The following is a 13,225-nucleotide window of genomic DNA, read 5'->3' as shown; positions in this document are numbered from 1 at the left end:
GTCATGAAAAATGCCACCATTCATAATGTCAAGAAAAAATAAAGAGTTTCTGCAGTCTTTGGTTTTCTCTTTTCAAGTTATATGAAACATGTGGGGATAGGCTGTGCCTTCCTTTCACAATGCCCTCTTTTCAGTGAAAAAAACAGTAAAAAGGGCAAAGAAAAAAAGGAAAACAGGATGCAGTGACCTCTTCCTACAACTTTAAAGTAAACATGATAGGGTATCTGTAACATGTATCATGTATCATGATATCCAAAACAAAAATGGGAATATTCATGTGGATTAAAATTTGTTCCCTTTTAAAGCTGCAACCCTCGTTCACATTTTCTATGAATTTTGGTCCAGTTGCATTTCTTATCTTCATTTTGCTGACTGGAGAAAATATGGGAAGTTTTGTACACACCAAATACTGTGTAGCAAGAGCTGCCTGTTCCAAAACTGCTCTGTGCACCCTCTCTTGTGCAGCAGCAGCACTGGGGCAGGTTACTCCCAGGTGACCCAGACCAACCATTTCATAGATATGATGTTCTCTCTGTCCCTATGCTGAAGGCAACCAGATGAACCAGTTTTCTAATTAACTTGTTCTGCAGGTGCAATGACAAAGGAAAACCTTTTCAATAACTTTGTTTGCCCAAACTCTTTTTATGGATATCTTCTAAGTTCTCAAATATCTGAAAAGGTTTGTATTTTGTCCACTTTCCCCTGAAACCTTTCCCTTTTCCTCTTTTCTCTCTTGAGCTCATGACAAAGACATTTTTATTCTGAAGGCAAGAATCCCAGAACACACAGTGCCAATTGTGAGTTTATAAGCAGTCACTTATAAAAGACAGACATAGACTGTTTGTTCCTTATCAGTTGACATAATTTCATTTTTATTTTGAACCTTTGGAATATCAAATGGGAAAATTTCACCACCATGTGTATGTTTTCAAGCTCTATCTCCAGGAATGATACATTAGGTGTGAAATTAAAGCACAAGTGAAAGCATCCTGATCCATTAATAACAAGGACTTTAAATCCTTGCAAAATCCTAAAAAGTTTCAGTGTATTGCTGACAGAAGAACTAAGAAAGAAAAAAGTACCAAAAATTATTAAAATACATACCAAAACCTATTATAAGATAAAAGGATTTACATGAATATGTCTATTCACAGGTCCCCCTTGTCTCCTGGAAAGCAAGAATTCATGAAATCAAATTATTTGATCAACAGCCTGAAGAAATTTGTGGCAGCATCAAGCTAAGAACCCAATTTTTCACTTCTACACTCAAATATGGGCCTGTATCACTCCACAGACAAAACAACAACAGGAGAAAGAAAATGATGCAGCAGAAGGGAGATGGAATTCTTCGAGCATCTTGTAATTTCTGAAAGAACAGGCTCAAATATTTGTGTGCAATGCAAATGCCATTTATATGAAGCTTTACCATGGTGAGTGACTGTCATGGATTTCAGAGCAGCTTGCACAGGCAACACATCTCATTCTGCCCTTCAGAGCTGCAGGGAATACTGTGCAGAACTGGGTGAAAACCCCAGATCCCCAGACTTCCATGGGAGTGCTCCGTGGTGCTACATCCTAGGAGTGCTGATGGAGGTTTCCAGGGAGGGGAGAGGGTGATGGTGTTATTCCACTTGAGAAAGGCTTCAGCCTTAGCAAAGGTGCTGCTATGGATGCCTCTTAAAGCACATCTAAACCTGTTTGTATGGCAATTTGCTTGCTTCACCAAAAGCCATGCAAAGGTAAGCTATTTCAAGAAAGGCTCATGCTCCAAAGTGCCAGTTCAATGCGGGATTTGTATTAAAAAACATTCTACATTTGGCTTCTGCATTTGAACACTAATCCAGCCCGGCCCACGCGCCCACACCGAAGGAAATGAACTGTATCAGGCAATGTCATTTGCTAAAGGGTAAGAGTAGAGGAATTCTCCATCCCTTCGTTTCAGATTTCTAGGGACAATTTCACAGGCTGTGCCGTTGCTGAATGGGGAAATTGGAAAACTGCAGAATCGATTTGCAGACGTGAAGTTCTATTTTCTTTTACACCTCCTTCATCAGAGTCTCCATCACTCCTGCGTTGTGCAGCATTATCATCGGAGCAGCCTGGACACCACTGATAATTGCTGAGTGAGGGGAAGGCTGTGCCTTGCAAGCAAAAATAAAACCAGTGGGGTGGCACTGCCTTTAAATTCACCTGCTTTGGAGAAGTGCTCATGTACTCAGGCTACTAATTCCTCAGAGTTAACTGAAATTAATTTTAAAATATTATTCAGATTGGTTTTGTTTGCTTTTTTTTCCCCCTGAACAAAACTTCCCAGCTAAAAGCTGTGAAGCTGTATTAAATCTGTTTTGCATAGAACCAGGAAAAATATACATGATTTTGCAAAGCTTCCATTATTTAATTCTTCATTAATTGCATTCCACAAAGAAAAAAACCTCAAAACTCTTCCACAGCAAACACCTGATAACGATACAGCTCCCAAGAATGAGACCAGTGGCTAATTGCTTTAGAAAACTGGAAAAACTGGTGACTATCATCCACTTGGCCTCTGGGATGGAGAGAGAAATGTGACATTAAGGGTCAGGGGCAACTAAACGGTCACTGGTGCACTGCAGTCATTTAGCAGCTCTGCGGGACAGGCAGGGCTGATCTGGCTGTCCCCAGCGTGCTGGGGTTACCAACCCTGGAAAAATTCAGAATATTCCTGATGTAACAAGCTTTCAGAACAAGTAGCCGATTATTGGTTCCTATTAAAGGTTAATTCAACCTTGCACAGCTATGGGTCTCACATCCTGCCCCTCACCACACCCTTGCAGCATTAGGACGCTGGCAGGCATTTCTGTGCCCCTTTCTGGGGTCTCAGCACTGAGGGTGGCGGCAGCTCCGCTGGGCATCTCCGGGTGGCACCTCCGCTCCCCTCAGCGAGGGTTCGCCCCAGAAGCCACAGCTCAGCGTGGGCAGGAGAACTGCAGGGTTTGGGGGCGGAGGGGGTGATTTACCCCTCTGGAGAGGCCAGTTCTGCCGGGTGTCCCTGCTGAGGGAGAACACATCCCAGACCGCCGGGACCAGGCGCTGACGCGGCCCACGAGGCCCTGCCCCGGCGCCCAAAATGGCGGCTCGCCCGAGGCGCCGCCGCCTCGTTGCTACGCGACCGGCAGGTCCCGCCTCCCCCCGAGAACTACAACTCCCAGGCATCCCGCTCCGGAGGGACTACAACTCCTGGCATGCCCCGCGCGCCAAGGGCTGCCGGCCCGCACTACATGTCCCGGCAGGCAGTGGGGGCGCTGACCAATCGGTGTTGTTGATGCTGCGGGGTGCGCGGCCGGCGGTGAGCGGGGGAAGCGGCGCGGTGACATTTCCTGCCGGGCCGCCCCCGGAGCCGCTGCCCGAGCGGGGCTCAGGATGGCAGCGCTGGGAGGTCGGTGCGGGGCGACGGGGGAGCGCCCGGTGCCAGAGGGGCGCTCCTGGTGAAGGATACCGGGGCCTGTGTGTGGAGGGGGGTCTGTGGGGGTGCGGGCCTGTGCTGGGGGGGGACCACCGTGTGAGGGGGCTCGGGGGTGCCCGGGCTGCGAGGGGTCCCTGGCAGGGCAGCGGTGCTCGGCTGTGGGAGCTGATGGCGTGAGGGGAGGGCGCCTGAGCGGGGCTGTGCGAGGCAGTGTGAGGCTGGAAGGAGGCTGTCCCGTGAGGGACCCCCCTGCTGGGTGAGGGGGGCGCAGCCGGGAGAGGGGAGTGGGGCTGATGAAAGGCTTCTGTGAAAATGGATGTGCTCTCTCTCCTCTTTGCCCCTTTGTGTTGCCTAAATTTTGTTAGAAGCACTCTGTTGCAGTCAGCAGCTTTACCTGATTTGCAGCTCTGGCCACCTAATGTTTTTCTTTTGAGCTCTCCTTTGTTGTTTTTGTTGCGTAAAAATTTTGGTGCTATTGCGAAACAGATTTTTGTGCTTGAGCTATTGCTCAATTTTCACTTTGGGATTTACTTCATTAGGCTTATCACATGTTATTTAGCAGCATATGCTCTACTAAATATGTTTCCACGGTGATATATGAGCTCCTTCACACCTGAGAAATTTCAAATTATAATTCTGTTTTATTTGTAGAGAAAACATGTAACTGTATCTACAAATTTATGTGAATTTAAGTTAAGACTTATTGTAGGGCTATTTCTTCATGAGCCTCTGCTCCAGCCATCACTTGTGTAAGGCAGGAGCCAGTTCCTGTTTCAATGTGAAGTTAAATATTTACATACAGACTTGTGTAATGGTGGGGGTAGTTTGGGGACTTATTTTATTCCTCTGTGTCCCTTTTTGTTTTAACTGTCAATAAGTGTTCTGTGTCTTGACTTGATTTCCCCTTCCCCAGTTGTATGAAGTATTTGTATTGTTTTCCTTAATGGATATAAACTCTACAGGGGGATAGAACAAAACTTTAGAGTTGAATGGTAACTGACATGTACATTGTGAAAAGGAGGAAAAGATATTTATGTATTCACACACCCATGACAATGTTTGGCTTGCTGTTGAAGGATGATGATGCTGAGGAAGTATGGAATATCAATTTGTGCTAATTCTTGGTCATGCAAGGGTTTTTGGAGGCTTTTTTTGTTATTGGTTGTTTTCTGTTAAAGTTTCAATTTTGCTTTGTAGAACCAAGTCAGTTTTCACAAACACTGAACGGAGTCCCTCCCTCAAACCAAGCCAGCAGTGGAATGGACCCCTTCCATGCTTGTAGTATTCTCCAACAGCTGAAGACCATGTATGATGAAGGACAGCTGACAGATATTGTGGTGGAAGTGGATCATGGGAAAACATTCTCCTGTCATAGGAATGTTCTTGCTGCAATCAGTCCTTATTTCAGGTAAAACCATCCATTGTTCTAGTGGGGATCAAAGCAGGCAGAATATTAGTATAGGTATGATTTTTTTAGATTTTCATTTAATGAGAATAAGTTCTGTGTATTTATGGATAATATAGTGCACCTAGCAAGTAAAGATTATTGTTCTCTTAAGGTCAGTGGATTATCTGTGTCTGTTTCTGAAAGGAAAGTTTCATTGGAGACGGTGTCACACGATTTTAAACCAAGCAAAACTGCCCCTGGTACTGAGGGTTTCAGAGATACAGTAAGAACATATTGAAACTGTTTTTTTTCTTCTCAAGTTACATATTTTAGCATGCTAGAGTATGCATATGAAATAACTTGTTGAAGATTGAATGCAAAGACTTGGAAATGTCAGGGTCTTTGCTTGTAAGCTCAGTGAATTTTAACAGGGGTTAGTGAGATAATTAAGCAAGAAGTTCCACTTTTGTTTCAGTAAGTGTAGAAATGATCTTAAAATTTAGGTACCCCAACAGGAGAGTTGAACACCTGTGATAAATGTGTTTGTGCTGACACAGGGGCAAACACATTTGGATTAGCTGTACAATATATTTAATTTTGTGCCAGTAGCTAAAGGCAATTCCAGACAAACTGCTGGATGTTTCTGCTTTGCAGATCGATGTTCACGAGCGGCCTTACCGAGAGCACGCAGAAGGAAGTTCGGATCGTTGGTGTCGAGGCAGAGTCAATGCATTTAGTGTTGAACTATGCATATACCTCCAGAGTAGTGCTGACAGAGGCCAACGTTCAAGCTTTGTTCACTGCAGCCAGTATCTTCCAGATCCCTTCCATACAAGACCAGTGTGCTAAATACATGATCAGTCATTTGGACCCACAGAACTCCATTGGGGTGTTCATCTTTGCTGATCACTATGGTCATCAGGAACTCAAAGACAGGTCACAAGACTACATTCGCAAGAAGTTTCTGAGTGTCACCAAAGAGCAAGAGTTTCTTCAGTTGAGAAAAGACCAACTGATAAGTATCCTCAACAGTGATGATTTAAATGTAGATAAAGAAGAACATGTTTATGAGAGCATTATAAGGTGGTTTGAGCATGAACAAAATAAGAGAGAAGTGCACCTTCCAGAAATATTTGCCAAATGCATCCGTATGCCTCTGTTGGATGAGACGTTTTTAGAGAAAATCCCTCCCGTGTTTGCACAGGCGATGGCCAAAAGCTGTGTACAAAAGGGACAACCCAGTGCCAATGGCTACACACAGCGGCTTGGAATGACCGCTTCCGAAATGATCATATGCTTCGATGCTGCCCACAAACACTCAGGAAAGAAGCAAACAGTGCCTTGTTTAGATTCGGTCACAGGGAGAGTGTTTAAACTATGCAAGCCACCAAATGACTTGAGGGAGGTGGGAATTCTCGTGTCTCCTGATAACGACATTTACATTGCGGGTGGTTACAGGCCGAGCAGCAGCGAGGTCTCCATCGACCACCGGGCCGAGAGTGATTTTTGGATGTACGATCACTCTGGCAATAGGTGGATTCCCAAGGCTCCTTTGCTGCGGGCCAGAATAGGCTGCAAGTTGGTTCACTGCTGTGGGAAGCTGTACGCCATCGGGGGGAGAGTTTATGAAGGAGATGGGCGGAACTCCCTCAAGTCTGTGGAGTGCTATGACAGCCGGGAGAACTGCTGGACAGCTGTGTGTCCCATGCCGGTGGCAATGGAGTTCCACAGTGCTGTGGAATATAAGGATAACATCTATGTTTTACAGGGTAAGGTGGTTTGACTGCCTCTGTGGTGTTTTATTGGAAATGGGGATTGTTCATTCTGACTGTGTTTTCTTAAGCAATTTGGAAAAACCCCTTGGGCAATGGGGCAAGGTGAGGGGAAGAGGGGGGGAACTAGGAAGAGGGAGGTTGCTGCTTGAATTCTCATGCCCTGGCAATGGGTCACAAAGCTGTAGTACTGAGTTATTGCACAGATGGCATTTTTGGTGGTATTCTGAGTCAACAATACAGTATTCAAATTAATTCTGAAAATTCTTTATTAAATCTTTACCTGGGTGAAATGCACCAAAGTTGAAGGAAAGATACTGCCCTGTGAAAAAGCACTTTGCTAAAGCTGAGAAAATTCCTGGTGTCTTTATTCTTGGTGACTTGTAGAAGTTGATTAACGACTTCTAAGTCTTCATTTCCTGCCCTACCCTGCCTTCTGAAGTCATCTTAGAAACTAGAAAGAGATAAAGCACCTCTCTTAGTTTTAATTCTGTTTCTTTGGTCAGTAATTACAATACTGCCTTTACACTCAGTGCACACTGAAAAGTGCTGAGACTGGTCTGGGGCTGTGGTAAGAGCCCCACAAAGTGGGAAGGAAGGAAGGAGGGGGAGGTGTCCCAGTTTTGTTTTGCTGAGGGCCACCTCTGTAAATACCTGCACAAGCTGGGTCTCAGATGCACACCAGCTTCTTCTTGGGTCACTTCCATACAAAGCTGGACCACGGGGAAGAAACAGGATAGACAATACTGTAAGATCCTTATTATTTACCAGAAGAAGTTAACATTATTTCTTGACTTTGCATTCGTGATCTTCCATGTGACTTGCAGTTTTCTTCTTCCATTGTTTCTGTATCGTGTTCTACTCTTGTTGGTTGTGGCCTTAAATATTCCGTTGTGCTAAAAAGTTCTTTAAATCTCTCTTGGGTCAGATGTCTGCTTTAGGTGTTTAGAAAGGAATGCTGAAGAATACTGAACTTACTATTTGTTCTTTTAATGTTTCTTAGAACTAATAAAAGGTGGATGATATTATTATAACCTATAGAATAAGAGTGCACTTTGTTCACAAATTTTAGCTGCACTGATTCTGTCCTTCAGTGCTTTAAGTGACAACTGACTGCTCATACAAACAAGCTACTTCCTGTGCTAACCAGCAAATTCTAAAGAGTAGTGTTATGGGTGGCTAGAAAAAACCTTGATTGAGTTGTGCTGTAGTACAAAGAGGTTAGCTTTTAGTAATTTTTCTAGGGAAAACTCCAAAGTTAGATGTAGTCAATAAGAATTGATGAGAGTGGGAAAATGCTTGTGGAATGCAAGTGTCAGTCACTGGAGATTGCACTGTGGAACAAAACTGAATAATCAAAATTAATATTATCTGTTAGACTCTATCTCTTAAACTCTGTTCCACCAATTTTACTGCCTCACTTCTGTATTCTTTGTTATACTTGAGGTATTTGGTCACACACAGCTTGGTTAAAATTCTTAAGATAGCCACGTGAAATCATGTATGATTTGAATTATGCTAGTATTTGGCAGATGTAAGACCTTTCTCCCACTGGACTTTACGAAAGTCAAGGTGGTCTTTATCCATGTTCTTTTCATGAAATGTACAGAGCATGAGTTTTTGGTCATCTGAACTTCCTTTATCTGCAGTCTGTAGCTGCTGCTCTGTGCACTGAGCAGCAGAGGTGTTTTATAATCTAACCACAAACCTAACCATGAATCAGTAGCTTCGTGCAGGTTCTCACCTGGCCTCCTTTCAAGCAAATCAGCCTAAATGTGTAACCCAGCCACCTGATACCAGTAGCTTCAAAATCTGAGTTTGGTATAAGACAGAATTCTGGGTTTGAAGGTTGCTATGCCTTGTGAGACTCCCTGTCTGCAGATGACACATTGTTTCACTCTTTAACATCTTCACAAATGTACTTCAGATGTTTCAAGACTGGCATCTTGAAAGGTTTTGTCCCAAATTAAAAAGCATGCTTTTGAAGTAATAAAGGATACCTAGAAACTCTGTAAAATGTGTTTCTGATATGCTTCAAATTCCCTCTGCTTCATCTGAACCAGAAACTTGAAGTAGGTTTTAGTCATGCTATTAATGTTGTTGTAAAGCACTAAAAAGAAAGCATTTGATGGTGCTGGGGTGTTTGTTTTGGGATCCAGGCTCTAGAAAATTTAGAGTCTTTCTGTCTGTGGAAGAGCGTACTTCAGAGCTTAATTGCTGCAGAATTGTTGGTCTGGAAATAAAACATGAGTTATGTTTTATTTTTCTTCTCTTTTCAGGGGAGTTCTTCCTTTGCTACGATCCTCAGAAGGATTACTGGGGATTTCTGACCCCAATGACTGTGCCTAGAATCCAAGGCTTGGCAACAGTGTACAACGACTCCATCTACTACATAGCTGGCACGTGTGGGAACCATCAGCGCATGTTCACCGTCGAGGCCTACGACATCGAACAGAACAAGTGGACTCGAAAAAAAGACTTCCCGTGCGACCAGTCCATCAATCCATACATAAAACTTGTTCTCCTCAAAAACAAACTCCATCTCTTTGTCAGAGCTACTCAAGTCACTGTTGAAGAACACGTTTTCAGAACCAGCAGGAAGAATTCGCTCTACCAGTATGATGAGGTCACTGACCAGTGGCAGAAAGTCTACGAGACTCCAGACAGGCTCTGGGATTTAGGCCGGCATTTTGAATGTGTTGTTGCTAAATTGTATCCGCAGTGTCTTCAGAAAGTTATTTAAATTCTTTTTTTGGGGTTTTTTTTTTTTTTTTTTTCAGTAACAGGCCTTAGTGATTTCAGTGGTAATTTGATGCTAGAGAAAACATGTCTTAAAAGAAAACAAAGAAATTCTGTCAGTATTTATTGTAAGATGAAACAGACAGTTTTTTGTATATGGGGATGGGTGCTCTTTAAAGGTTGCAGTCTGGGGAGGGACTTGTTGGTTCAGTTTCATATTTACTGATATTTTCCTGGGAAATGAGAAGGAGGTTACAAAGTGCAATTATCAGCATTTTTTTTCTGGTAAACACTTAATCATGTCATACTAAAGGTTTTTTTTTTGTGGTAAAAGCAAATTAAGTGGAAGATCCAGGATAACTATGCACTACAGTGAAAGAAAATCTAGCATTAATAGTTAAGGATGTCCAAGATGTGTTGAAGTGACTTTTCTTCTTTTTCTCTTTTTTTTTTAATACGGGTAAAATTTGAGGCAATATCACTAAGTTTTGTTGCTTTTTTAAAAATTTTATTTAGATTGAAAGTACATAGAGAGGAATGGTAGATCCTGATTCATAATGATCTCTTCTTTTTGTACTGTTCTTGAAGTCTGCTAAGATGTTTGTGATGTTGTTTGTGCACTGCAATTTGGAAGAAAAACTCAAGTCAGAATTGGATTGTGGAGTACCTTTGCCCCGGATGGAGGCCTGTTCATATTGTTGTACCAGTTCCTGTCTGTGGATTTTTGTTGAGATTGAGCTTAATGATAGTGGGGAATAAACCCCAAAACCCGTTTTTTGCCACATAGGTGTAGTGCTGTAAAAACTTTTTTTTTTAAACACTGATTTAAAACTTTTTTTCACCCCGTAAAGGGCTTTAACCCAAAAGTTGATGGTGCTAGTACATTTTTAATACTTGTTTGTCTGAACTGGGCCAGCCTTCTGCTACTGTTTAAGACAGCCTGTTATTTTCCATGGAGTGTGTGTCTGTCTTCAGGCCCTGTCCTGTCATCAGATTCTTTTCTAACATAACATTTTTACTGCAGTGGTGTTCTTGCACAGAATGGTGACAGGATATGGCCTTAATAATACTGATTCTCTTTTATTTTTTCTCTTTGTGTGGAGTGTTCATTCTGTCTCCACTACAGTACAGTGCTATGTGCAGAGTTGGCATGTGCTCTGGTGATTTGGAAAAGTGTGGTTTAACTTTGCAAGTTGTTTTTCTTTTCTCTTTGCAGTCAAGCCCCCAACTATCTTCTATTTCCTTCTGATCCATAATGTGAAAAATTGCACTACTGAGCTGTCAGCATTATCCAGTGTATTAAAGCAAAATTGACAATAAGCATCCATGGCTTAAATAATCTTAGGGGAAATACAGAATAAGGAATATATTGCAACACTTGTCTTTATGTATTTAACATTTAACTTATTTTTAAAAAGTAAATAAGTTTGAAGTGCAGCCTCTACTTCAGTAGTGAAAATTTGATTTAAAAGGGAAAAGAGGACTCCTAAAACTTGCATCAACTGTAATTTACCAGGTTTCTTCAGCTCTACTTTTTGCAGAGCTTTAAGTTATCTTACTCTTTCCTGTTTTTTCTTGTTGACCTAAGTAAACCAGTTAACTTGACATGGCACTGGCCATCACTGCCTGAAAGTGCTTACCATTATCTGGCTTAACAGCTGATATTTCAGTCAGCCAAATATTGAGCTCATTGTTTATCCCCCTGGCATGACTGAGGATTTGGATAATGTTTGTTTACTGTGTGGTCTTCCTGTTCCCAAATGGAATCTTCCTAATACATGAAAATACTCGTCTGGTTCTATTTATTAATTCTTGCACAAAATGTTTGAGAGGCAAAAACAAACAAAAAACTGTGAAATGAAAAGCAAAATAAAAATGCCTCTTTGCATTACATACCTCATCTTCCAGAGATTCACCAAACTCTTCTTCCAATGCGAGCACCTGCATTTTGTTTTTTTTCCTGAATTTGGCAATTCTCGCTAAGACTGCATTTTCCACCAGTGTTGAAGAGTATTGTTTCTTTGTTTAGTTTTCTTCTGGATAGTTTTATCTATATGCATAGCCAAGAATAAGGGGTTTTCTGAGAAGTACAACTAATTTAATTTTTAACTAATGATCCTTAGTCCTTGGCTAGCTCTCTTTGCGCTGTTGTAGGCCTCGAGCTGCAAGCTTTCTGAAGCACCCTCCCTAACAGTGTTGCATTTGTGTGTAAGAGCATTTTTTTTTGCAAAGTGTTATGTAACTTTTTCCTTGTTTCTTTGTTTTTCTTTTTTTTTTTTTTTTTTTTGAGCTTGGTTGACTATTTACAAGATTTCTTGCTGCTTTTTGACAATCTATATTTATTTAGTAGAACAAATTTCAATATATTACTTGAAACTATGAAATAGAATTGAGTTAGCAGTTGACTGGTCATGTGATGTATAGAAGTACAATATGCTGTGGTTAATTCTGCAGTAGGTTTGTTAATTTTGTTTATCTGCACTAAAGTACGAAGATCTCCATTCTGTTTAACCATTCAAACTGAGGGTGTGATCCAAGTCTGTCATGTGTTTGAAAGCTAAATCCTGGAAATTGCTGTGGGAGTAGAATATACTAAATCTTTTGCATGAGGAGTTTGTTGAGACAGTAATGTAGCTGTGACATTTTGCCAATTCGTAAATGCTTCTACGTTATGCTGAAAGTCAGATTCCTGGTAAAGTTTTGCTTTAGAGTCAGGCTTAAGTAAACTTGCACAGCACAAAAAACAAAATAATTGCACCAAAGGTACTGATAATATTTGAACAGTAATCTGTACATTTTGCTCATTTGGATTTTTTTTTTGCATTTGTTTATTTCCCTTTATGAAATGAATTTCTAGTGTTGTAAGAACTTAGGTGAGTGTAAATCTCTTCCAAAATTATTAGTTACTTTAGAAGGAAACATTTTGTAATTTCCACTTGCTTCCATCAATGAAATTTAGAATAACTCAAAGCAGTTTTGGTGCACCAGACATGCAGTGTGTGTATGTTCTACAAGAGATCCAAGAGCTCCCTGTTGGCTAGGCTGTTGAGAAGTGGCATCCAACATTCAGTGCTCAGGTATGTTAGTAAGAAGTACTGTAGTCCTATGAGGGCAAATGTGTGGATTTTTAAACATTTTGCCATAATTGCACAATTTTGCATTTTTACTTAATGTCATGTTATGTTTCTTAAAATAAACCTATTGTTGAAATACAGTGGAGTTCAACTGTTTTTGTGACAAATCTATGTGCATTTTAGTAAATTTCTGAAAATTAATCTGATGTATTTTTGATGTTTGTTCAGTTCTTTTTCTGCACTTGTGCCTCACCTGTGTGTAATGTCACTTTTTTTGATGTGGAAGGTGCTTTGTTCTTTTGTCTCATTCCTTGTGGCTGTTCAGGTGTAACTTCTGATTTGCTTACACACAGGCAACATGGTCTTTCCCTTCCCTTTCTCCATGCCTTTGTCTGCAGCTGGCATTGCAGCAGGAATGTCAAGTGGGGCTTTCCCACCTGAGAACACTGTGTATTGGAAAACCCCAGCCCCCTGTACACTGAATTTCCCAGCACCCTTGCTGCAGAGCTGAGAACTAGAGACCCCTGGCTTTTAAGGCAAAGCTCCAGCATTATTTGTGGTCTCTGCTGCAGTGATGGTTGTAGCAGAGCTGCTTGTGCATGATGCTGGTCGTTTGAGAACCTTTGTTCCCTTCCAGAGGCTCTCCTGACCGGTGGAGATGCCGAGTCATGGCAGCCTGGGCAGGCACCGTGGGCTTCTCTTGTTTGGGACGGTGCTGATGTCAGGTTCTGCAGGCAGTGTCTGTGCAGTGCCCTGATCTCCCTGAGACTGCAGAGCTGTGCTGGGCTGGCTCCTGTGACTGGCCTGTTGC

General features: G+C 41.9%; 1 protein-coding gene across 1 annotated transcript; it reads left to right on the top strand.

The window, feature by feature from the left end:
- Nucleotides 1–3,338: 3,338 nt before the first annotated feature.
- KBTBD8 (kelch repeat and BTB domain containing 8) lies at nucleotides 3,339–12,554 on the top strand. The gene is made up of 4 exons (XM_053989505.1): nucleotides 3,339–3,415; nucleotides 4,640–4,850; nucleotides 5,484–6,598; nucleotides 8,881–12,554. Exons 1-4 carry the CDS (start codon nucleotides 3,400–3,402, stop codon nucleotides 9,342–9,344), a joined length of 1,806 nt encoding a protein of 601 aa, XP_053845480.1. The 5' UTR covers nucleotides 3,339–3,399; the 3' UTR covers nucleotides 9,345–12,554.
- Nucleotides 12,555–13,225: the final 671 nt, after the last annotated feature.

Source organism: Vidua macroura, chromosome 13, assembly GCF_024509145.1.
Source record: "Vidua macroura isolate BioBank_ID:100142 chromosome 13, ASM2450914v1, whole genome shotgun sequence".
NCBI lineage: Eukaryota > Metazoa > Chordata > Aves > Passeriformes > Viduidae > Vidua > Vidua macroura.
Note: the sequence above shows the minus strand (reverse complement) of the source record. Positions and strands in the feature narration are given on the sequence as shown.

Coding starts and splice junctions, on each gene's coding strand:
- KBTBD8 (XM_053989505.1), top strand. Junction 4,851..5,483: donor GCAATCAGTCCTTATTTCAG/GTAAAACCATCC, acceptor TCTGCTTTGCAG/ATCGATGTTCACGAGCGGCC. Junction 6,599..8,880: donor TAACATCTATGTTTTACAGG/GTAAGGTGGTTT, acceptor TTCTCTTTTCAG/GGGAGTTCTTCCTTTGCTAC.